This window comes from Carassius carassius, chromosome 24 (assembly GCF_963082965.1).
Source record: "Carassius carassius chromosome 24, fCarCar2.1, whole genome shotgun sequence".
Classification (NCBI taxonomy): Eukaryota; Metazoa; Chordata; class Actinopteri; order Cypriniformes; family Cyprinidae; genus Carassius; species Carassius carassius.
This window is the reverse complement of record NC_081778.1, coordinates 18,241,278-18,266,923: the sequence shown is the minus strand read 5'-3', so window position 1 is coordinate 18,266,923 and position 25,646 is coordinate 18,241,278. Positions and strand designations below refer to the sequence as shown.

Sequence of the window (25,646 nt, the reverse complement as noted above, 5' to 3'; positions counted from 1 at the left end):
GAATAAACTGTATAAAACACTTCGCTTTGTGTGGATATTTTGATATTTTTTATTATAAATAAATAAATGCACTGGATACTAAATGAAAATACACTAGAGAAACTTGCATATTTATTATATTGTAAGCTATTGTATTTTGACGTTGTAGGAGGGTCGTTTGGCTCATGATGGGCAGTACTATGAAATGAGAACTATGTGATAGGTGCTTTGATTGTTCTCTGACGCGTTATTGGCTATTGATTTTAGTGTAGGCGTGGTCGCCGTTAAGGTATGTCCAGAAGCAGAGGGGGGAGGTAATAATTCGTGTTTGAGGAAGATGGCGTCTGCAAAGAAGGCTGGGAGCGGTGTTCTTGAAAAAGCAGTAAACAGAAGACGCTCGTCAAAACACAAAGAAGGTCCAATAGGTATATACTCATTTAATAAACATAAACGCGTTTTGGAGGGGCGAGCTGTCGCTTATAAAATGTCATCCGCTCTTCTAGACAGTTTCAGAAGTGTCAAACAGAAGATTAAAGCACGAGCGCTTACTGTACATTAATGCTGGTACAATGTGGCACATCGCATGAGCCCTGTTATTTCCTTACTAATATGTAAACATATGGTTTAAAATGTCTCATAAGATTGCCAACAGGTTTTAATTACGTTTGAACTATGATGTGTTATGCAGTACATCGGCTATGGTAGTGTAGTGTTGCAGTTATTCACTGATGACACTTGTAGTTAAGGATGACATTTTATTCAAAGTGTGGTGACAGCACATTTTAGACAGGAGAGAATATACATAGGTTTGAATGGCCTGCGAGTATTTGTCTAAACTTCGCTGTAGTACGTCAGGATATGCTTTCGGATGCCCTGATTCATGAATGATCTAGAGACTGACGCCTGTCTGTGTGCTTTAAGCTTATTATAATCACAGTAAAGATGTGTGTAGTGAGTGTAGATGCTTTGTGCAATCAAAAAAAAAAAAAAAAATTATATAGAAAGAAAGAAAAGATAACCCTGTTATCATTTACTCACCCTTGTGTTGCTCCATGTGACTTTCTTTTATTTAGTCCGAGGATGTTTTGAAGAATGACCGTTGATTTCCATAGACAGAAAATCAACAACAACAAAAAAAACCTAGACGTTTACAAAATTATCTTCATTTATTTTTCACCCAAAAAAATAAAAGTTTTGCACAAGGACAATATGTTTTGGACCTCATTTAGAACCAGCTGTTTTTAGTGTTATCAAACCACTTTGGCCTTTTAAACTAAAGCAATAAGCCCCAAGAAGTGCCAAAACTCTGCTTCACGTCGTGACACAATTCCCCTTAGTAGGGTTGGGAATCGTTAGAAATTATCTGGTATCTGGTTCCATAACGATCATTAAACAACTATAAAAAAGGAAAAATGCACAATACTCAACTACTCAATGCTCAGTACTCTTTATTACTTAATTTGGATGAGACTGAGAGGAAACTCTTAACTGAAGTCTAGGCCAGTGCATTGTTTTTCTTTTCCTGTTGAGATGATTTGACCACATTTATAAAATAATCTGGGACAAAGGTCTGCTCACGGCCTTCCATTGTTCCTTTATTGCCAGCCGAATGAATAAAGGATGTGGTCCTGGTTGTATGTATGTAGAATTGAGAGAAGGTTCAGGTCTGGTCAGTTCTCAAAATTCTTAGTAGAAACATGTGGTCTTTGACCCATGAAAATATTGGGAAATCCATCTATATGCAAGCCTTTTGTGCTAAAAATAAGATGGGTTTGTACCATAAGCAATCTGAAAAATTCTGATTTGCCAGCAGCTAATCTCTAGCAATGAACTTTTGTAACTTAAGCAGTGCAAACATTTTACATGAGCAATGTGGCATAAGCTTGTTGTATGTGCAATACACACACACACACATATATATATGTATACACAAAACAATAATAAAGAATATTTCTATTTCAAAAGTATGCTTCTCTTTTGAAAGTTGAGCATTTAAGCGGAGCTCTCAAACACAGCGTTATTTGAGCGGACTTTGCTTTAAATGTATATAAAAATGTGTGTGTTTATTAGTACATTAATAAATGTAAAATAATTTGAATACTAATACTAGTTTACAACATCCAGTAGCACAGTGAACTGTTTTGCACAGCTAAATAGGCTAAATGGGCCTCACACACTTAAGTTCATGCCAACTCTTACATTAAGAATAATTAACTATAAAAAATTGTATAGTTTACATTGATCTAGTCTTTGCATCTGTTTGTTTGATGTTTGAATCAGGTCTTCTCTGTTGCAATAGAATTGGCTAGATGGAGCTGTCACCAAAAAAAAAAAAAAATAAATAATAAAAAAATAAAAAGGGTCCTAGCAGAACTGAAACTGCAGCCTCAGAACAGTATTGGGGGTTGTTTTTGTTCAGTCCAATTTTCCCTGCAAACACACTGAGCTGTAAATTTGAACTTGAACTGGTGGATCAATAAGAAAAATCTAAACAGTAAAATGAATTTATATGTTATTTAGTTAATATAATAATTTCTTGATAATAATTGTTTAAATTACTATAATAATACTTTTGACTCATCCATTTCATTAAAAATGGTTTAAAGGCCAAAATGTGAAGTGTATCATTTTATAAAATGATAAATCATGCTTTTTACAGTCACTTTACAGTTTAATATGTTAGGATAGACATTGCTTACCCCATTCATATGGTACTGTATTCATTTTATTTGTGCAGGCCTTAAAAAAGGTCTTATGTCAGTGTTGTTTACTGTATTACTTGTACACAGATTTATTTTGTATTATTTCGTCAGGATCACATTTTATAATAGTTTGAAAGTTTAAGTATAGTCATTTATTATACATTGTGACGTGCATATTACTGTCTCAACATATGAAAGTTAATTAATTAACATAACTTATTTACACTGTTAAATTAATATTTTGTATAAATTATTATTTTTATTTAAAATGCATTTTTATGCATTACTTTGTTTTTAGCATTAATTGATGTTTAGTGCTTTATTTTATTTTTTCATTTAATTTATTTTTAATATCATCCATAGCTTGAAAATAGTTTTCTGTGTCAGCCAGAATTATTGGTGCATTCCTAGTTATTGAAGGTGAATTTAAACTAAAGTATACTTATACTCAATGTTGTTTACTGTTTTTTTTTTCAACAGAAATACATTTCAGCAATTGATTTATTATACAATGTGACATGGATATTACGGTCTCACCAAATGACCTAATACAATTGCCATATTACCTAATTGAAGTATCATCTGTGTAATGCACCACTTTTGGTGTAGAAATCACAAAAATAAATTTTAAGAGCTCAATGTTTGTTTCTGTCTAGACCTTCTTGTGTCAAAGAGAGGTGCCAGTTTTGGATCATCCAGTTAGGGTGAAGGTCACTGGCCAGCCTGGTGATACAACCAATAGAGTGAAAGGTTATTTAGGCAGTTATGACTTTGTAGAGGATAGTTGGTCTTAGGACACAGTTAGCCTGGATCCTGTAAACAACAAACACTGTGTGTGTGTGTGTGTGTGTGTGGCACAAGTGTGCATGTTGCAGTGAGTAATTTGTTTTCATCGTACACTGGGTGAAAAGCCATCTCACCGCAACAGAGGGACAGTTGGTATGGGAGAAAACAACAAAGTTGTTCTCTCCAGGGAATAAGACGAATGAGAATAAAAGAAGAAGAGTTCACATAAAATTAGAAAGGAAATGGAAAGTGACAGAATGTCACGTTGTGATCTGAGGGGATGAAAGGGCGGGAGGGAGGGCATCCAATCGAAACACTCTATCTTACTGTCTTCCCCTTTTGTTTACCTCCCCCTTCCCATTTCTCTATTTCTCTGGCTCCATGGCTGTGCGGATATTGAGAGGACAGGACGTACAAGGACTCCAGCATGAGTTCTGAAGAGGGTAACGTTCAGACTCTCCGGGGATCAGTCCCTGTGTGTTTTTGTGTGTGTGTATGTGATCTGTTCTGCATGTTTTTATGTTGTAGATTCTCACCGTTTAAAAAGTGTGTTGTTGCTCCTCTGCTGTGGATTGTGCTGTATATGTGCTGTAACTTCTATTGCAGTGTCACTGAAAGAGCAGGTGTTCTTGTAATAGTTTGACTTAGCTGGTTAGGCCAGGCTTTGGCTGTAGATACAGTATCACAATCAAAGTAGATAGCATCAGGTATGCTTTGGTTTTTTGGCTTCAGTTGGGTTCTTTCATTTTTTTAATGGATTTTTCCAGTTGGACTGTGGTTCTTCTGGAGTGAACAGTGTTAATTGATCATTTGACTGGTGATTGATTGATCAGTGTCCTAATTAGCATCTTCTGTCTATCAACTAAATTAGCTCAAATACTTTTTTCAGTTCTTGTGTGTGTGTGTGTGTGTGTGTGTACTACCATTCAAAATAGTTTTTAAGAAATATTTGTATTCCACCTGGATGCATTGATTTCATCAGAAGTGACAGTTAAGACATTTATAATGTACAAAGGATTAATATATCAAATAAATGCTGTTATTTAAATTTTTCTATTTAACAAAAAAATCCTGAAAAAAAAATCATAGCAGTTTCGACAGAAATATTAAGCCGCACAGTTTTTTTTTTTCAAAATTGATAATAATAAGAAATGTTTATTGAGCAAAGAATCAGATGATATAATAGAACAGAATACATATAATACAGTTCATTTAAATTGTAATAATACTTCACAGTATAGTCTTGAAGTATCTATACAGTATAGAGACATGTATTTATAGCTTTCTTAATCAAACTAGTATTATTATTATTATCTAGGTGTTTTTTTCACTTTTTTACTTTCAAGATTACCGATTTATAATACATCAGTGCTCTATGTCTATGATAGAAACACACCCCATATTGCCCTTAGACTTCCACTGTAAGGGAATTTCTGATTTCTGAAATTGTGAATTGAAATGTATATTCTATTGTAATCGAGCTTAATTCATATTTAACCTAGATTTAACATACATTTGACCAAATTCAAATTCAAGGCTCTTGAGCAACTAACGAAAGTTAAGAAATCTTCTTTTTGAAGTGTTTTTAGGTGTCCTTGTGTTTGTTTTGCTGTGTTAAAGTGGTGCTTGGAGTTTTTCATTGAGTAAAGGTAGGTAAAGATTGAGTGGTAGGTTCTCTTGTTTCCATAATGAAGGATTTAGATAATTCACAAGCATGAGGTTCATTTAGCCAGTACTCTGATATCTTCTTCTGAACTGAAACCCAGCATAGCAGTGAAAGGTATTTCTCAAACATCAAGACTCAGGAGTTTTACAGTAGTTGCTGAATTACTGTCTCTCAATAGAAGCAGATGAGCAGGAGACTCAACATATACTTGGTTTCCCATGCACAGATTAGGACACTCATCTCTAAGGGTCTGGCTGTAGTCTTTATAATGAGGACATGGGTACAAAATGGAAGAGAATAGAGAGAGGAAGATGTCTTGTTGTTGCTAATGAGGGAAAGAGTTCAAAGCCAGTCACAGGCGGGAGGTAGAGAGGTAACATTGGGATACTTTGGCAGAGGGGAAAAAGGCAGTTGGAAAGTCTGAGAAGAGAATGAGTGGATGAATGCAGGGAGGGGTTATCTGGGATAAAGGGCAGAAAGAGAAAAGGCACAGGATTGGTTTAAAACCATATGTGCAACAGATAAGGCAGTATCTAGGGAATTCAGCTCTACATAACTTTGGAAATGTATGCAAATTGAAATGTAAGCAAAATGTTCTCTTAATGCAGAAAACTCTTCATTGTATTAACAAAGTAAGCACTTTTGGTTTCCAACATTCAAAACACAAACCCTTTATGCTGCTTGTAAAACATCTTTTTCACCACAATGTAAAGTAAGACTAAAAGTTTCTTTAACTGTTGCTTAGGGTTTGACCACTCAGATGTGGGGGAGCACCCAAGTTTGGATCTGACGAAGCCATTTGCACGATGCAGTTATTTATATTAAAAAAAATTATATGTATATCTTTACATCTATATATGTAAAGATGTATTTGCTTGCATTTTTGGGGTTTTCTATGAGAACATACAAAGGCTGGAGGTTTATTTATTGTCTGCTGTTGTAAAGTTGCCTGTGATTCTCTCAGTTGTCTGATTGATCGCAGATTACAACAGATTTACATAATCTTGTCACTGAGAGACCTTACTCACCTGTATTGTCTCTGTATCTGGCATGTCAATCCTGATCAGATAAATGTGCATGAGTGTGTGAAGGCTGATGCCTATCCATCACTGGTTACTCAAGAGAATGTCCAGTGAAATTGTCCACAGTCAGCCAGTCCACAGTCCCCTGTAGTTTGCTCTTGTCTTTTGCCATAGACAAAACAAGCAGTAGCAGTTTTCTTAGCAGTCAGCTTCTTCAAAATGAGAGTGTATCGTAATGTGTCCTGATAGAGGCTATTGGTTGTGTTGTTGTGTGATGGTAGGACCTGTTAACTAAAAATGATTATATTTTCATAGGCCCTGAACAGTGAAAACAATCAAACAAAATTTTTTTTTGACAGTATTTTTGTCTTATTTAACAGTAATAATTGTAACATTAATAAAAAAAATAAAAAAATGTGGTTGTCTATATAGAATATATCTTTGCGCTTCCATTAGCATTTATTTGTTTTTGTTGTTTTAAAATCTAATAAAATGAATTGAGGTTTATGCTGTTCAGACGTTTCACCAAGGTGAAACCAAGGCTGCATTTATTTGATAAAAAATTGAGTAAAAACAGTTAAATTGTGAAATATTAATATTTTCAATGACTGTTTTCTATTTTAAAATGCAATGTATTACTTCTGCAGCCATTATTCCAGTGACACATGATCCTAATATTAATATCATTAATATCAAAAACAGTTATAGAAGGTTCAAAATAGAATATAAGAATAAAATATAAGGTTATCATTTATTATATATATATTTTTTATAACAATTATGTCTTTAATTGTACTCTATTTTGATCAATTTGGTGCATCTTTACATTATTCTTTTTGTTCAGTATATATATCATTTTTAACAGTAGTGTATGTGTCCTAAAACAAGTCCTAACATCTAACGATTTTTTAAAAGCATATTTATCTTTTTTTAGGGATGTTTAAATATTTACTGGAAAACATGACAAAGTACTGAAGAAGAAAATGATTTTCTAAAGTGAAGTGCTTTGTCTGAAGCATTTCCAGTTGATTGATCTATAAAACGTTTATGGCGCTATTTAGAAGCACAGTTAACACTAGTGCTTGACTTTTGTCCTGAGCTTAATCACTCTATATTGGCTTTAAAGTGTGTCAGAGTATGTGCCAGTTTGAAGTAATTCTTCTGTCCTCAACCCGTCTGATCCTCTTTAGCAATGGACACCAAGGCAGTATTCACTGCCTTGTATGATGTGTGTGAAGAAAATGCCAACTTCTTCTCTGGGGCCTCAAAGGGCCAAGCTGGGGACGCAGCCCAGCGCCTCGTGGATGCCATGACCACCATCCAGGAGCACGCCAGGAGCCTGGAGCCTGTCATCTCTGGATTTGCTGCTATCTACCACCACTTTGACTTTGACCCTCATATTCCTGCCAATGGATATCGCTCCCTTGTTAAGGTGCGTTTCTGACTGTGCAAGAGAAGTTGTTTGTGTGTTTTCTCCCTGCTAAAAATAGTTGCTCCCAGTGCATTATTTTCAGCAGTTAGACATCACTGTTAGCTGGTTTAAAAACCCTGCAGTTGTTAATGTAATAGTTCTCCCAAAACGAACTCGGCCTCAGTTTGTTTCTTCATCAGAATAGGTTTGAAGAGATTTAGCATTACTTCACTTGTGGATCACCAATGGATCCTCTGCAGCGAATAGGTGTCGTCAGAATGTGAGTACAAACAGCTGATAAAAACAACACAATAATCCATAAGTAATCCACATGACTCCAGTCCATCAATTAACATCTTGAAAATGTGAAAAGCTGCACGTTTGTAAGAAACAAATCCATCATCAAAGTGTTACACTTCATAAGATATTAATTGATGGACTGGAGTTGTGTGAATTACATATGGATTATTGTGGTGTTTTTAAAGCAAGATATATAATGCTAAATTACTCCAAATCTATTCTGAAGAAGAAACAAACACATCTGTATCGTCGATGGCCTTTGGGTGAGTCACCAAATTTTCAGTTTTGGCTGAATTGTTCCTTTTAGGGTTGTGCCGATAGGCGATAGTATTGTGTATCTATGATAGAGATATCGACGATAGCAGATTTCTCTGTCGATAGTAAAGACGATATTAGGCTCATTCTCCTATTAATGTATTTAATTATAATAATAATTATTATTTTTATTTTTATTAGGCAGCCTATTATAACTCGGCTATCAAACTACCCAGCTATTTCACTTCAGCACCACGTTTCACACACACACACACACACACACACACACACACACACACACACACGCGTGCACAAATGAGGATTAGAGCCTGTAGCCAAGGAAGAAGTCTCCATCCACAAACAGACGTACATCGTCTGCAGATATAAGGTATTTCATTGCACTTTAACAAGTTATCTGAACGGCCTATATATGTGCAATATTTTACTCGAGCCCTCACTAACTGAGTTATGCCACAGTTGTGTTAGAATGCATCTGATTCTTGTTTCTGTGGCGGTGTGTCTGTCTCATCATGAGGCGCGTGGTCCCAAGTGCTGTATGACTGATGCATCAGTTCAATTCAAATTTACTCATAATACTGTATATGAACTTTGTTTCTTCAGTAGAACACAAATTATGATTTTTAGCTTCAGTCGTTGCAGTCTCTTTTAGCCGTACAATGCATGACAAATGGTAACAGAATCTATGAGAGATTCAAATCAAATGTCATTCATTTTTGGGTGAACTATCCCTCTAAGCTAATTTCTGCTGAAGGCTTGTCCTTGTCCTTCCCATCATTTCCTTTCAGTGTTTCTCTTAATAAGTAGTTTTTACATTGCTCTTTCTCTCTCCTGCATGATGCATGTGCTTATGTTTTTCTCCTCCCTTCAGACCCCATCTCACTCTTTGTCATCCTTTCTTCAGGTGGTGCGCTGTTGCCTCCTCCACATCATCCACAAAGGGCGCTATATCACATCAAACAGGCGAAGCATCTTTTTCCGTGCGAGCCATAATGCAGCAGAGATGGAGGCGTACTGTAGCGCTCTGTGTCAGCTCAGGGCGCTGCTCTATCTAGCTCAGAGACTGCTTCATGACAACAGCCATGGCAACCTTTTCTTCCAGGAGGAAAGTGGCCTCAGTCAGAGCTTCCTGAGAGAGTACACTTCCATGCACAAGGGGTGCTTCTATGGCCGCTGTGTTGGATTTCAGGTGTGTTTGCTTATGAGCACACAAGCTTGTGGCTCTCAGGATTTCATTGACAAGATTATCACATTTATACACTTATTACAAAGTTGAAATCTGAAGGTATTTAATCTAAGTAGATCAAAAGGTAATTAAAGGGATAGTTCGCCCAAAAATTCAAATTACCCCATGATTTAATCACTCTCAAGACATCTTTCAGATGAATGCCATCTGAGTTGTATTAAAAAATGTCCTGGCTCTTCCAAGCTTTATAATGAAGCCAAAAAAAAAAAGTGCATCCATCATCCATCCTGGGGGTTAATAAAGGCCTTCTGAAGCGAAGCGGTGCGTTTTGGTTAGAAAAATATCCATATTTAAAAGTTTATAAATGGTCATCTCTAGCTTTTGCTAACTGTTTTTTTTTTTTTTGCTACACGCATTCAAGAGAGAGTGGCGTTCAAGCGGAGGATACATGTGTAGCATAAGCTCCGGTGAGAATATGTTAGTCTTGCAAGCATCAAGTTTTGTATACAGCAAAGGAAAACCTTTCTCCCCTTGGCTTATATCGAAATCCTCCACCATATGTGTTTCTTTACAAATCCTCATTCTGTACTTCTAATTCGTGAGCGGTGTTTTGTTTTGCTATCTCCTCTGCACTTCGTCACTTCTCCCCAAAGCTTACACTACGCCTACGTCCTACATCATCTGCTGGAACGCCACTCTCTTGTACGACAGTTAGTGAAAGCTAAAGATTACAGTTTTAAAAGTTTGGATAATATGGATATTTTTCAAAATCATAAACAACTTTGCTTCAGAAGGCCTTTATTAACCCCCCGGATCTTTGTGGGGTGATTTTTAGAATGGATGGATGCACTTTTTTGGACTTCAACATCTAAAAAAGTCTGATTATTTTTATTTTTAACGTAACTCAGATTGTATTCATCTGAATGAAGAAACTCATATACTCCTTTGATGGCTTAAGGGTGAGTAAATTATGGAGTAATTTTCATTTTTGGGTGAACTATCCCTTTAAGGCAGAGTTTTCCCATACATAGTTTTGTAATATTACAAGATAGTAATGAACAGCAATGTGCATTTTATACATTTTAATATATACTGTAAACATACATATACATACTGCAGGATAATTTTTTATTTTTATTGTCTTTGAAAGTCTCTTTCGCTCATCAAGGCTGCATTTAGTTGATCAAAATACAGTAAAAACATTAATTAAAATTAAAATGACTGTTCTATTTGAATAGATTTTAAAATGTAATTTAATATGATGTGATACAAAGCAGAGATTTTTTTTTTTAAGCAGCAATTAAGAATTATTTAGGAACATGAGTACCAAATCAGCATATTAGAACGAAGGCTCATGTGACACTGAAGACTGGAGTAATGGCTGCTGAAAATACAGCTTTGCCATCAAAGGAATAATTCATATTTTAGAATGTATAAAAATAGAAAACAAACTTAAACTGTAATAATATTTCACAGTATTATTAATGTTGAAAATAAAAATAAATAAAGGTGAAAATAACCCACCCGAATATCTTGTTCTCCTTCCATTCTAGTTTACTCCTGCCATTCGTCCATGCCTGCAGTCAATTGTTATTAGTCTGGTTGCCTTCGGGGACTACTACAAGAAACTTCAATCAGGGATAGGTCAGTATAGCTGTCACGTTCAGTGTGCCCTGATAAAGCTTTTTTTACATGCCCTTTGATTTATGTGAGCAGGTCACTTTTGTGAGTGTCTGGACAGCTGGTTTTCCTCTAGTGTTAATTTAACACACAAAAGTGCAGTTACAAAAGTATACACTCTGACCCACGGAGGCATTCTAATATTGTCTCTTGTGCTCAATGCTGCACCCTAGTGGAGGCAGGAGATGTTGCTCCATATGGTGAGTAGCTCTCACAGTGGACTGTATGGATGAGAGAAATATGTGTCCTTCCCAAACCGGTCATTCATTCTGCTGGTAGATTACTCCGTTTGCTCTAGAGAGATGGTCAGTGCTTGTTCCTACCAGGGCTGGGAGTCTTTAGGCACCTCACAATCTGATTTCAATTCTGGAAATCACGATCTGATTCAAAAACGATTCTCGATCTACAATTTTTGTCTTATTATTGAATGAGTTTACCAACTCTGAATATTACATTTATTTGTTTTATTTTTATTACATTTCTTATAGAAGTTTTTTTTTAATAATTACAAATTAATAATACATGAAGAAATTGAATGTGAAGAATTATTATCTAACTACAGCTTCAAAACATACAAACAAATATAAAGTAATAAAAAGTATCTGCCTTAAGTATCTGAGAGTGCTTTTAGTATCTGAACGTTTTCCAGACAGGCGCTGTGATGGATTTTTCTCTTTTTCTTATTATTGCCGTTTGATTATTACTGATGACAGACAGGATGTTTAATAGGCTGCATTCACACTAATGCACAGATCTGTTTTAACATATCAGATGCTTTGTCATGTCCTTTAATCATGACTGTGTTTACAATCATTTAGCATCATAAAAGATGAAAGTGCATTTAACTGCTTACACAGAGTCTTGTACAGCTGCATGCCACAAGAGCTATTGAAACATTTGAAAGCAGCTGTCTGTCAGTAAGTGAGTTTTGTACTGCATTCAAAACGGCATAAATGATGCTTTTGTAGAACTTTAGGAGGAGGAAAAAAACATTGAAATACTGTATCTCTCTAATGCACAAATGTAGGAACAAAACTAAAGAGTATATTCTGAAGATTTTAGAAGCAATTCATAATTGCGATGCATCAGAGAATGCCCCCCCCCCCCACACCCTAGCTCCCCTAGTGAATTTCACCATAAGAACAGCAAAAAAAAAAGTTTTTAGTTTGTTAAGGTCATGCAATTTCCAGGTGGTTATCTGTGTGCTTCTGTTGATTGGGAACCCACTTTCTTTTCTTTCTGCTCTGTTTTACACTCTATGTATGATGGCTTGTTGTGAATGCCAGTTACTGTATGTAGAAAGCCATATATCTAACTGTCTGTTTGTCTGTGTTGCTCTCAGGTGTAGCAGCAAGTTCTTTCCTGACCTCTGGGAAGTATGCCATTGACCCTGAACTGAGAGGTCAGGAGTATGAACGTATCACTCAGAACCTGGATGTTCATTTTTGGAAGACATTCTGGAACGTAACAGAGACTGAAGTTCTATCAGTTAGTATTAACCATCCTGCCAGTTTTAGCTATGGCAGCACAATTATATGAAAGAGAATCGATTTGAAATATGACCTTCCATTATAAGAATAATGCAAGGTCAAATTTCAAATGGATTTTCTTTCCAAAAAAAAAAAACTGCATGAAAGTGAAGAAATTATGCCAGAAGATATTCTCACTGAAATTATAAGATAAAATAAATAAATATAACGAATTCATTGTATTATATTAGATTATAGTATATTATAGTAGATTATAGTAGATTGTAGGATATTAGATTAGATTAAATTAGATTAGATTAGATTTGTTGATTTAACTGGGATTAGAAAACGCTATGAATGGAAATTGATCTGAGACTAGGATCCTAAATGAACACCAGACACCTGCCAAATGTGAAATACAATGGAAAAATTAAGTAAAGCTGGTTTAATAAAAAACTAAATGGCAACTGCGGTGGACAAAATAAGTTGATTTCCACCTTTGCTAAATCCCTTTAACAACTAAAGTGGATCAAATAAAAAATCTACTTTTAAATTTAGGCCCAGTGTGGGCTCGGAAAGAACTGTTTTTTACTCAGTTCACGTTTGGTTCAACTGAGAGGACTTTTTTTTCTTTTTAAAGTTTGAGCACATTTAAAGAGTAGAGCAGAGTGCTGGCAAAATCTTTTTTTTTTGATATCCTAGCATCAGACATATTCCAGTTCAAATCGCAATGAAAATATTTGTCTGATTAATCCCCAAATTAATTGTTTTGCCCTTCTTTCAGTACTCAACACTCATAGATCAGACATCAGATTTGTTAAAAGCCATTCTCTTGAGTAATATAACTCTTCTGACATACAGTACTTCTTGCACCAGTGGTTTTTTTTTATATATAATTGACAATTTTTTACTGTAGCTGATCAGATTGCACACTGAGCACTTATAACCTGTCCAAGTTCTCATATTGCAAAGTTCAATTCACATAGTAATGAAACTGAAATTAATCTGTGCTCTATTTCATCTCTCTCTATCTCTCTCAAGAGTCTGGTGTCTATGACGGCCACACAAGTGAAGGTGAATCGAGCTCTTTCTGTTCCCGCCCTGCCCTTTGACCTGCCACTGACGGCAGATCCCACCCACATGGTGACTGTTTCTCCTCCTGCAGCTCATATTGGCCTGGGGCCTGTGCAGATGAGATTGATCTCATATGAGCTGAGAGAAGGACAGGTACAACAGTTCACACTAATGTCGTTGACAATCTTAATTAGTCAGAATCATAATTCTCTATCGCTTACCGCTCTTCTTCCTTCTCCTTCTCCTCCTCCACCTCACAGAAGCTCAAGCATAAACTTCATTTTCATAATTTGATTTCTCTGTTCTTTAAAGATAGTCAATTTTCCACTCTGCATGCTCTTATCTTGTCAATAAATAAAAAAACAAATATGCACAGATAGTGAGGAATGAATAAAAGCACCGCCAGTCATAATGAGGTGTGCTTAGCTAAATAAAGTGGTTGAGCTTGAGTCTTTCTCTTTCTCTTAAAGCCCTTTAATTCCTGATATACCTCTTGGTGTCATGGGAGGACTTGAATTGGCTGCAGTATAGATGACTTGGTGTAATGGTGTTTAAAAAAGCCTATTTGACTTTGCTTAAGACCGTTTGACCTCATATTGATGCAGCTGTAGCGTAAATGTGTTTAAGAACTGCATGTCCATAGCGTTTAATTACTCGTCTCTTGTCTAAATGAGAGCTTTTGCCTTTGTGTGGGGCATAGAGCTTCAAAGGGATTCAAAATAAGGATTGTTCAGGAAGCTGTGTTGTAATGAAATAATCTATTACACTTTTTATTATGTTGCTCTCTATTGTTATAATAGTCCATTTGTGTCTTCAGGACAGTGAGAAATTACTAGCACTGTGTCGCTCAGAGGGGGGTACGATATCTCTTTCTTTGGGCCTGAAGACGACGCGCAGTCCTCCTTCCCCATGGCTGGTGTTGCACTTCCACGGAGGAGGCTTTGTGGCACAGACTTCCAAATCACATGAGGTATCTTTTGTCTCTTTCTCCTTATATTTCCTATACACACCCTTTCCATCCCACCTTGAATCATGCAGACCTGATGCTTTTACTCCTGATGAAAAAAATATAGAATTGAAGACTTACTTTTAATTATTTCTTAGCCTTATCTAAGGAGCATCATATCTTAGAGCCTTGGAGGTGGGAATACATAACAGTGAAAACGTATTGCTATTTAATTTGTGAATAAAAAATAAATAAATAAAGATGGTCACACAGTTGTTTACTAATGTGATAACCGTGTTAGTACCTGGTATGAAATTAAACTAGTAATATTGTCCACTGTTGGTCATTATTATTACATTACAATTAAAATGTGTTTTAATGAGAGGTTATTTTCTGAACATTCGCAGAGACAAAAGTACCCATAGTTGAAGAAACACTAAGAGACTAGATACTAGATACTAGAGCTTTTCTTAACCCTTAGATTCATCTTATCCTTGTGACTTGAGTTGCACATTGCATCATTTCTTTGAATTCTGAATACTTTAATACTTTAGACATTAACTGCAGTCACCTAGGATTCCACCTCTATGTCTGAACATTCATTCAGTGGTTTTAAATAGTGCCTCTTCTGTTGAGTTTTATGCAGAGCAGCTTCTTGGCAAGCGGAGTAAGATATTGGTCATTTGCGTTCAATTGTGTCCAGTGTCTTGTGCAAAGTATGAGACTGCTTGCTCTGTTAAAGTATCATATTATCACCGCTCTCATGCAAAATTCACCTTCACGTCACAAACACTCACCAGCGGGAGCCTGCGTTCTCGACACAATACATTAGCTGCTTGAGCGAGCGCCACTCAACAATGGACACATTGATATGAAATGTAACTGGCAGTCAGAGCAACATGTTGTGACGCCTGTCAGCACACATCATGTCTTTAAACTACAAAACAAACGGAGAGAGGGAGACCGGGAGAAAATGGTAAAGAGACTGAGAAGAAATATGTTCATTCCCTAAGTGTTTTCTCTTACGTAATTGCATGATGAGGTGCCGTCAGGCGTGTATTCAGGGTGACAGAAGCTACCTGAAATGAACGTTTAGTGTTGAGGACCGTAATTCAGGCTCTTTGCAGCAGTGCAGTCACACTGAAACCACTGTCTCAAAGCTGTCTTAAAGATACCAGGATTCAGAGAGGAATTAAGGGTGTGAGCTGGGAAAGCAGTTCAGGATTTGAAAATGTGGATTTTTGCCATCAGAGAGCAAAATGCTAGAACTACTTCACTGACACACCTGTGAAATAAAGCCATAATTTAAAGTCATTAGATGTGCTACATTTGAGGGAAGACTTAATTCTCAACCTCGAATAAATAACTCTCTAGAAATATAACTCTCTATAAATTCAATTTGGACAAACTTCATCTGTCATTGTATTGCTTTTTGCATACTATATAGAAGGTACGTAGCCATATTCAGACTCGGAAGAAAAAAGTATGGTATTGAGGATTAGGACCCATCAGTTGAGAGATTAAATGCTAAACGTCAGCTTGATCTGGAAATGGCGACCAATTTGTCTTCCATATTGTGACATATTTCTAAGTGAACCAGACTAGAAAAATGAAGGGCAGTTCATAAGGAACTAAATGGAAGCAGATCTGAATGCAAGTTTGCGGTCCGTTGTCAAGTGAGAGGTTGCTGGAGGGGAGGGAAGGAAACCAAATGAATACCACACGCTTTATAAAGTAAGAAAAAAGAACGTGAAGACAGAACTAAACCTGGAAATCCTGGTATGGATTTTCTACAATATCTAGGAATTCCTATTCCTACATATTTAGCAATTTTGATTCTTTATTTGTATGCATCTCTCTTCTCTCCCTCCAGCCGTATTTGAGGAGCTGGTCCCAAGACCTGAATGCCCCTGTCCTTTCGGTGGACTATTCTCTGGCCCCTGAGGCCCCATTTCCTCGGGCTTTGGAGGAATGTTTCTATGCCTACTGCTGGGCCATCAAGAACCACAACTTGCTAGGTGAGGAGAATAGTTATGCTTCCTAATCCCTTCATAACAGTGATTCATATTTGTTCTTAAAGTTGCTATGAAACGAAAGTAACGATAGGTCTTTTTTTCCATATTGTGATGTACATCAGAGTGAAACAGCTTATTGAAAAAGAACAATTATTGGGCGGGCACTAGGTTCTGTTGGATTTTGAGATGCGGATGTTGCACTCAAAAGTGGAGGCAGATGAATGTGAACTTGCAGGGGTTTAAGCAGACTAAATTATTGAAGAAGTCTGGCATACATTAACAGAAAAGAAGTCTGTCGTTTTCAATGGAAGCAGGTGTAGTTATGACATTTTGAATTAAATATAGTGAGGAACAAAAGAAACATATGAAATAATTAATTGTTCACAACAAGATGCATTTAGAAAATAGGATGAATTTCCATTTCGTGCTGATTTTAAGCTTTTATGTTTTTAGAAACTTTATGCTTTTAGGACGTTATGCTTTATACAGTATGCACTAACCCCACGTTCCCAGTTCACTTTCAGTGGGAGGTGGCTGCACTTGTCACCCCTTTTTTTTTTGTTGCAAGAATCTTGCCACTTTGTCATGCAATACTGCTGTCTTTTTTTAGGTTGACATTCACCCATCGGAGGTGACAACCTGCATTGCAAAAAAAACAAAAAAAAAATTCCATCCAGAATGCCAGATCTGATTTTGTGGAGAAATATTTTAATTTATAGATTAAAATTAGTTTTTTTATATTATTACTTTAATGAAACACTGAATGCAATATTTACAGTAATTGTGTCATCCATCTCCCAGACTGCGTCTTAAATTTAGAATTTCATTTTTTCAACATCGTGTCATTTGGTCACTTGATTAGTCCTTAAGAAAGCTGATTAAGGTACAAGACCAGTGAAATCGGCGACTTGACGATCTGTCATACTGTTGTGCAGTGCTGGTGTCGAGATCCCACGGGGAACAAAGACGCCCATTGAAACTCAGCTCACACTCGGCCTGACTACAGAAGCGTAAACATATTCATCATTCAGTGTTCTCTCACCTCTGCTATCTATCTCAGGATCATGACGCAGATCACGCACTGCTAATAATTCTCTTTGGGTGTCTTTGGTGTGAAAACCATGCCAGAGTGCCTCAAATAAGTGCAAAAAAAATTAAACTCATTTGAAATTACAGAGTTTATTTATCTTCTTGATTCTCACTCAGTTTTTATTTGATCTATTACAAACTTAATTTTCCTAAATTTCTTCTGTTGGCCCTTCTCCTCCTCAGGTTGGACCGGTGAGCGTGTGTGTTTGGCTGGTGACAGTGCAGGAGGAAACCTGTGTGTGACCGTGTCAATGCGGGCCGCTGCTCACGGTGTGCGCATGCCGGATGGCATCGTCGCCGCCTACCCCGCCACCCTGCTCACCGTGTACGCCTCGCCATCCCGCCTGCTCACCCTCATGGACCCTCTGTTGCCCCTCAGTGTGCTCGCACGCTGCCTCAGCGCTTACGCAGGTCAGTCTGGAGCCGTAATAGGATTTTATGACAAATGGTGCTGTGTTGTGACTCGTGTTATTAGCGAGCTGGAACGGTCAGGTCCAGTGTGTAATTTATCACTGGTAAAAGTTTAGCATATTCGTAATCTAGGAAGTGTAGACACCTTAATGGTGATGAGTGATTTTAACAAGTAAAGTTAAGTGAAGGCAGACATGTCAGGAATAGATTAATAAGTTTGTATTTTATTATAAATGATTCGATTAGTAGCGTTTTCAATCATAGTAATGATCAAGTCAAATTGGTGGCCCACAGCTTGTGTTTACTTTCCTCTGTAGGTTTTTTATAGGCTAGTGATTTTGTAACACAAGTGCAACAAGATGGGGGGGGGGTCCCCCAAAATTACCAATAATTATATTATTAGTATAAATATTATTAAAAAAATTTTGGAAAGTTGATATACCCTGTGTGAGCAAAGTCTGTACAATGTGGCAACATTAACTTAACTAACTAAATAAATTCCTCTCTGGGTCAGTATACCTAAAATGCAACATGAGGGTTAATATATATTTTGAGATTTTAAAATCAGAATATTTAATGCTTTAATGACAGTACAAGTTTTTTGTACAAATTCATTCATATGCATATCTCTAATGACCTAGAACTAAAGGAGAATTTCTTGCCATTTTACATAACTGTATTATATGATTTTTTTTTTCTTTCTAAAAAAAGGTTTTGTTCTTTTGGTTAAAATTGTTTTGCTTTTGTGAGTTAAATTTTTTTTTTACTTGTTTTTATTAATTTGATGTATTAGTTGTTGTTGTTGTTTTTTATTATTGTAAAAATATTTTTAGTTTTATTTTGTTTGTTTGTTTGATTCCCAGACTTTCAATTTGGATTTTTTTTTACCCCTGCTGTTTGTTATTTGCTTTTCCTCTTTGTCCTTCTCTGCTGTGTGTAGGCACAGATCCTCAGGTGGAGAAGCAGGTGGAGAAGGTGAGCACTTTCAGCATGGTGAGGAGAGATACTGCCCTGCTGCTACGAGACTTCAAACAGGGGGCCTCCAACTGGATCAATTCACTGCTGGACAGAGGGAGTGCAGGTACCTGTATATGAGAGAGACGCACTGTATTTTCTAACTCACCATGCTGAGTGTCTAAAAGACATTTATCAATGTCTTTTTATGATTATAATGCCTACACACACACTGATGATGATGCCTTTGTAATAGTGCAGCTGGCTAATTATTTGATCTGTTTTAATTAGGTGTAAATTAACGCATACAAAGCCCTCATAGCACTCTGCTTTGCTTCGTATAATTGGCTCCATGGTGATAATTGGCATTTGTTCAGAGCTAGATGTGGTATCTTCTCTAACTCACTCTCCAGCTTGTGGTGGGTGACCCACAGATAGTGTTGTGGAAAGTGGTTCTTCTGAGCATGTGCAGATTGAATGCTCCTGAATGGAGGCCCCAGTCCAGTCTCCATCCATCATCTAAGCAGGCTGATGAATCATACCTGGAAGTCTGATATATGGTGCCACAACCCCATGATTCCTCCTCCTCTCTACAACAGAGTTTCTAACTTGGAAACCCTTTGATTTTCCCATAGTATTCCATCACCAGTGGTTAAGCGCCGCCTCCCTACTTCAATTGGTTGCTGTCATCCTTTCTTTGTTGCAGTTGTAACTGATTGCTTAATTAAAGATTTCAAAGCAAAAACATTTAGATGCTAATTAAAAATTAGAGATGCAACTTTCTTAAAATCCTGGACTATACAGATGAGCTAATTACTATTTTAAGATTTTTAAACAAAAATAAAATGATATACTATTTAAACACTTAAAAACTAACCTCCTAAAGTGAATTTAGGCATCACAACATTTAAATGAAGAATTTAGATTTGCTAAAGATTACACAATGTTATTTAATAATTAATGTTTTTAAAGATAAACTAAAGATAAACTTTTAAAGAGTTTTAGGTGGTGTGAAGGTCATCTGAGCATGCACAGTTAAATATGAAATATCAATTAACTACAAAAAAAAAATATTGTAATATTGGCCGATAACCAGTATGGTAGATTTATATTTTGCATTTCTAATAAAATTGCTCCAAATAGTCTCAGCTTTTTTATTCTTCCTCAGTTAATTTTTATTGCGATTTTGATTGCAAAGTCACACAGCTGAATGGAAAATCTGATAATAACCATTTCAAACAAAGCTCTTTGTACTGGCTTCACGTACTCTGTTGTGCCGAATGCCCATCGGTTTTTAAGTCAATGGACTACTATCAACCCCAGATCTCATAACATTTGAGTTTATTAGCTCACACAGAGAAAGAAAGAGAAGGGCTATGCAGGATGTCAATACAGTGTGTCTAAAAGGCATCATTAGTGTGATGTGTCACACAACACAAAGCATTCTAATTGCCTCATGATGGCCATGAATTCATTATTCACTATACCAACGTTGCTGAGAATAGTTTTTCACAGGATTATGGCTATGAGCAATACAGCTGTGTTGTAGCTGGTATGTCTGTCAGTCGTATGAGTTTATATTTGCTTAAAATTCCTGCCCTCTGCCCATTTGTACTCTTTTTGTATCTTTCTTACTTTTCTCATTTTTTTTTTTGCATTAAGAAATGTTCCTTTCTTCTGATTGCCTAACTTGCTTTGGGAATTCAGAATTACCTTAGTTTTGTGGTTTTGTTTTTCTGCCTTCACATTTTGGGCCTGTTAATATCTCATGTAGACATTTATCTAACTAAACAATAACATTAGAGCATCATCAGTCAATATATGTGATTATAAAACCTCTATATATCCAGAATGACCTTGAAATGACATCTATTGTTAAAATAACCTCCGAAATATTTACTATTCCCTCTTTTCCTTTTAGACTCCGTAAGAAAGAGCATTTCAGAAGTGTCTCTGACGTCTCCTCATGCAGACCCTCCGGTGTCTGGCAAGGCGTCTGTAAACTCTCTAGAGAAAGGGTCTCTGAAGTGCCAGACGTGCCAGGACTTGGGCACACACACTAACAGCTGTGCCAGCAACGTACAGAAAAATGGCAGCCAGACTGCCAACCACCTTAGCACCACGCCAGACAACCACAACTCCATCCTTGACATCACACTGACACCCGAGAGCAAGGTACAGCTCCTCATTTAGTGCTTTAGAAGGGTTTAATCAATTTCCTGCATTTACCGTGTTTTTACTAAAGCTCCTGCGGGGTTGAAGTTCTCTCTTTTACAGATTGAAACAGTGAGTCATATTAATCAACAGGCTGATTTGCATTCTACTAGGATGCCAATCTCTGCTACACAGCATCCATCAGGCTGTTTTTTATGGCTTTATGAGTGTGTGAAACATATGCCAATATTTGCGCTGATTAATTTGTTATCTAGAGTGAGAATGACCTAGCCTTCAACAGTTTAACAGTGTTGCTTAAATCATAGTCAAACATAACATTTAAACAACAGACAGCCCCATTGTTAGTAAGAATCTGGTACGTTTGCTGGAGTGCAGCACAGATGTTCGTAAAGAGTATCAAACTGCTATTGGTGGCAGAAAAACAGGAATTTGTTATTCCATAATTAGCATCAGAGTCAGGCTGTCTAATGCACAGAATTAACTGGCCTCTTAACACTGGCTGATTTTAATAGCTTGCAGTAAATTGTTGATCTGGTTATTTCAGTCTGGCACACTATGTGCAAATAAATCACTTGTTTTTTTTTGTCTAGTTGTGCAACTCTGATAAAGTGCAACGAATTATGCTGCAGTGATGTCACTTTGCATGCCATTGTTCGAGTATGTGTTAAAATCCCGCAGAGAATCCCATGATATGATGACATCAGATGGGTGAATAGCTTCAGAATTTGAAAGGATCATTTTTGCTGCTTAGTTCAAATGAGTCATCTCAGCCTTTCCTCTTTTTTTTTCTTGAGCAGCAAATCAGCATATTTGAATGATTTATGAAGGATCATTTGATGCTGAAGATTCAGTTTTGACAGGAATAAATTACATTTTAATATGAACGTTTTAATATAATATGATTAAAATAGAAAACGGTTGTTTAGCCTTATAAATTGGTGGCGTAAATAATAATCATATCTTAATGACCTCTATTTACTTTCACCTCTCTCCTAGCCCGAGGATGTGAGTTTCTTCCTCTGCAAAGAAGTAGATTCCTCAGTATCAGAATCCTTTTCATCTGTGGCCATTCCGCCCCCTGGTGGTGAGGAGGACTCTGAGAAACCCCGGGAGTTTCCAGAGGGCTTTGAGCCTCTGCGGTCGGAGCAGTTAGCAGAGATGAACATGCAGAGTTCTCCCATTGTCAGAAACCCCTACATGTCCCCTCTTCTGGCTCCGGACAGCATGCTAAAGGGACTACCTCCCATACACATAGTGGTAAGAGTGACTTTTAAGAGTGGTAAAAGTCTTTTACAATTGATAATTTTAAGATGGTGGAATAATTTTCAGGAAGAGAAACTGATTTCAAATGTGTGTCCGAGACACCGTTTTTTTTGCCATCTGTCTCATCCCTCTTTTTTCAGGCCTGTCATCTGGACCCCATGCTTGACGACTCTGTGATGTTTGCCAAAAGGCTGCGAAATGTCGGTCAACCAGTGACCCTGTGTGTCGTGGATGACCTTCCTCATGGCTTCCTTAGTCTGTCACAGGTCTCGAGGGAGACTCGGGAAGCCGCAAACTTATGCATGGAGCGAATCAGGGATGTCCTTACCATGAAAGATCCTCCCCCAGAGATGCGCAAGCACCGCAAACTGGAACGGACCAATCAGAAGCCTTCTGTTACCAAAAGGGACCACACTCCGCTTTCGCAAGAGGCTGTGCAGAAGGAGGAGGGGTTATTTGTTGGAGGAGGGGCTCCTGTTGTGGATGAGGAGGGGCTTGCTGGTTTTTACCCTCCCACTACATCTGAAGCTGAAAAGATTCTTGCTTAGATTTTGGCCTGGTTCCGTTCTGAATGATACCAAAAGAGATACCATATGGGTTAGAGTAAGGTTATATTATGTGAATAATGCAGTGATTATAATGGATAAGAGTACAGAGAGAAAAATAAAGGAATTAACCAACTATTAAATGAAAACTTATGAAAGACATTATACAATATTTAGCTTAAAGTTCAAATTAGAACAACTCTAACTCAACTCAGCTTAATTACTCAAATGTGGTTGTGTACCCATGCACTCCCTTTACATCTGTTTACCTTCTTGCCTTTTGTTGCATTATACCAGCACAAAAACTAATATTCTGCCTTGTACAGAAACATCCCAGCACATAACTTTCATTTGAAAGACATTACAAATGGATGTATAAAACCAAACCTCACTCCTTATAGCACTAACTGTTTTTATACATTAATGAAATCGGTCTTCAAACTGTGATTTAATATTATGCCTGTGTGCTAGTTTAAACTCCATAGAATGCATTGCTGTTCGGCATACTGGGGCTAACTGACAAAAGCATTTATTAATGGTTGAATTGTTTCTTTAATAGTAGCTTTTGAATTATTTATAACACTGAATTATAATATGGTGTTACTGTGTATGTTAATCACCCTTTCTGAATCTACTTGCCTCTTGGCTCCTCGAGGATGTCCTGTGTGGGTAGCAGTTGAATGGGATTTCTGATGCTGCTTTGTCCTCATAGAGTTTAATGATTATTAAATGCAATTAATCATGATCAAATTTCCACAAGTGTTCTGTGGAAGGAAAGCTCAAGTTACTCAAAACACGACACAGACTTTGTGATATAGTGTTACTTGTGTTGTGTGGTGTCCTGTCTTGTTATACTCAAGATAGTTTATTAATCAAATAGTCTATTTTGTCTTATGTTATTTTCTTAATGGCTCAGAGAATTGTGTTTATTGTCTGTAAATGTTTACTTAAAAAAGTGCTAGTTCACCCAAAAATGAACATTGTTATAATTTTTCACCCTCACATAATTTAAAATTTGTGACTATTTCTTGAAGAACATTTCAAACCGTTTTTGCCCAAATGAAAACCAGTGGGGTCCAAAGCAAACCAACATGGGATCACATTGATTTTTATTGTATATATATATATGTGTGTATATATATATATATATATATATATGTGTGTGTGTATACGTATATATATAAATAAATATGAGAATTTTTTTTTTTTCACAAAACAATGAAAGCCATACAGTTTTGGAATGACGTGCAAGTGAGTAAATAATGGCGTTTTCATTATTTGGATGAGTTTCCCTTTTAAGTCTCAAGTGGTGTTGAAGTGTCATAATTTGATTACTATTTGTTTATTATAATCATATATATATATATACTGATTTGAAAACTGGGCAAGAGCTTAGAGGGGAAGAAAAGATGGGCTATACCTCTCTGTCTTCCTTTATTTTTCCATATCCCTTGTTTCTTCAGTCGGTTTGTTTCCCTCTGTTAACAATTGTGTCGTCTGTCCCTGTGCAGGCTGACCCATTTTGAGTGCACTCTTCAATTCTCACCCAGCCCATCCTAGAGGTATTTTAAGCAGACTCCCTTAACACTCAGCAACCTTGGGCCAATGAAATCTTTCAGTCTGCACATGTGTGATACATACTGCTGTGAAAGCATGCCTCTGAATCAGGTCGCCTCTTTCTCTGGCACTAATTGACTCTCGGAAAAAAACTGCCAATGTTTTGCCACTCCATAAAGTTTATTAGTGCTGTATGGGAGGTTTGGGCCTTTGTGTGCACAGCTTTGCTAAGTGACAGTAGCCTGAACTCCCACAGTGTGTTTATATATAGTACACATATCCTATTTAAAGTATTGTCAACTTCGTTATTGAAACAACGATCAGTTATAAATCCACTTGCTGCCATTTTAAGATTTGCTCAGCTAAGTGGCACAGCCTGACATCTCTTTTGGGACATTATATATTCCAGTCAAACGCCTCTTCTTTATCGGTGTGTCTATGATTGGATTAAGCCAGAGCTATCTGCTGAGAGTAAACAATGCTCCATCTACTGCTGATTGTAGCATTTGAGAGTGAGTTTATAATAGTGTCACGATATAAAAAGATTTGCTTGCTTGCTCTTTTCACAGTGTCAGAGCTGCTCTTTTCTGGTGACAGATTTGAAATACCAAATCTTGGTACCTCTGCTGTTTTTGTTGGAGTGCTTATGCTACACATGCCTAGTCATCAGTGCTTCTGTGTATTTTTGTTCAGATGGTTCCTGTTTCAGTCAGTTTGGTTCTGTATGTGCTTGCCGTTGGTGTTCAGAAACTTGTTTGTTGCACTTTGTGTTCTAGCTGTGCATGGAAAAGCTTCTCAATACCATTGTGCTTGTAGATGTAAAGGCCATTGTGTGTAGTCCCCTTATGGAACCATGACTAAAACAACCAGAACTGGGAGAGGATGATAAGACAATAGGATGCTCTGTGGTTATCCGTTCCAGTCGAGATGTCCCTGTAAGGCTTTTTTTGGTTGGACAATGTAACCTTGAATGCACTGCTGAGCATTTCAACCTTGTTTTTCCACTTTTTTTCTGTGCGTGACTCTCAAACTGTCTCCCTTAGAGAGAGATTACTCATTCATCACATGGGTGTTATATAAAACACCATGTTAATTTAGTCCTCTGTTTAAAATGGCCATACCTGCGTTACTGAGGCGAAACTG

General features: G+C 36.9%; 1 protein-coding gene across 4 annotated transcripts; it reads left to right on the top strand.

Annotated features, from left to right (window-relative positions):
* Positions 1-267: 267 nt before the first annotated feature.
* Positions 268-23,972, top strand: LOC132103032 (hormone-sensitive lipase-like). 4 transcript variants are annotated; one of them, XM_059507828.1, is made up of 15 exons: positions 308-404; positions 3,876-3,910; positions 7,346-7,587; positions 9,044-9,328; positions 10,879-10,969; positions 11,179-11,205; positions 12,348-12,493; positions 13,516-13,701; positions 14,366-14,518; positions 16,368-16,512; positions 17,782-18,009; positions 18,950-19,090; positions 20,885-21,138; positions 22,135-22,395; positions 22,542-23,972. In XM_059507828.1, the coding sequence occupies exons 2-15, from the start codon at positions 3,895-3,897 to the stop codon at positions 22,947-22,949; spliced, it is 2,583 nt and encodes an 860-aa protein (XP_059363811.1). In that variant the 5' UTR covers positions 308-404; positions 3,876-3,894; the 3' UTR covers positions 22,950-23,972. The 4 variants fall into 4 exon arrangements, with proteins under 4 accessions (XP_059363809.1, XP_059363810.1, XP_059363811.1 ...); XM_059507826.1 differs by lacking the exon at positions 3,876-3,910 and having other exon boundaries at positions 268-404; XM_059507827.1 differs by lacking the exons at positions 3,876-3,910; positions 11,179-11,205 and having other exon boundaries at positions 268-404.
* The last annotated feature ends 1,674 nt before the right edge of the window (positions 23,973-25,646 follow it).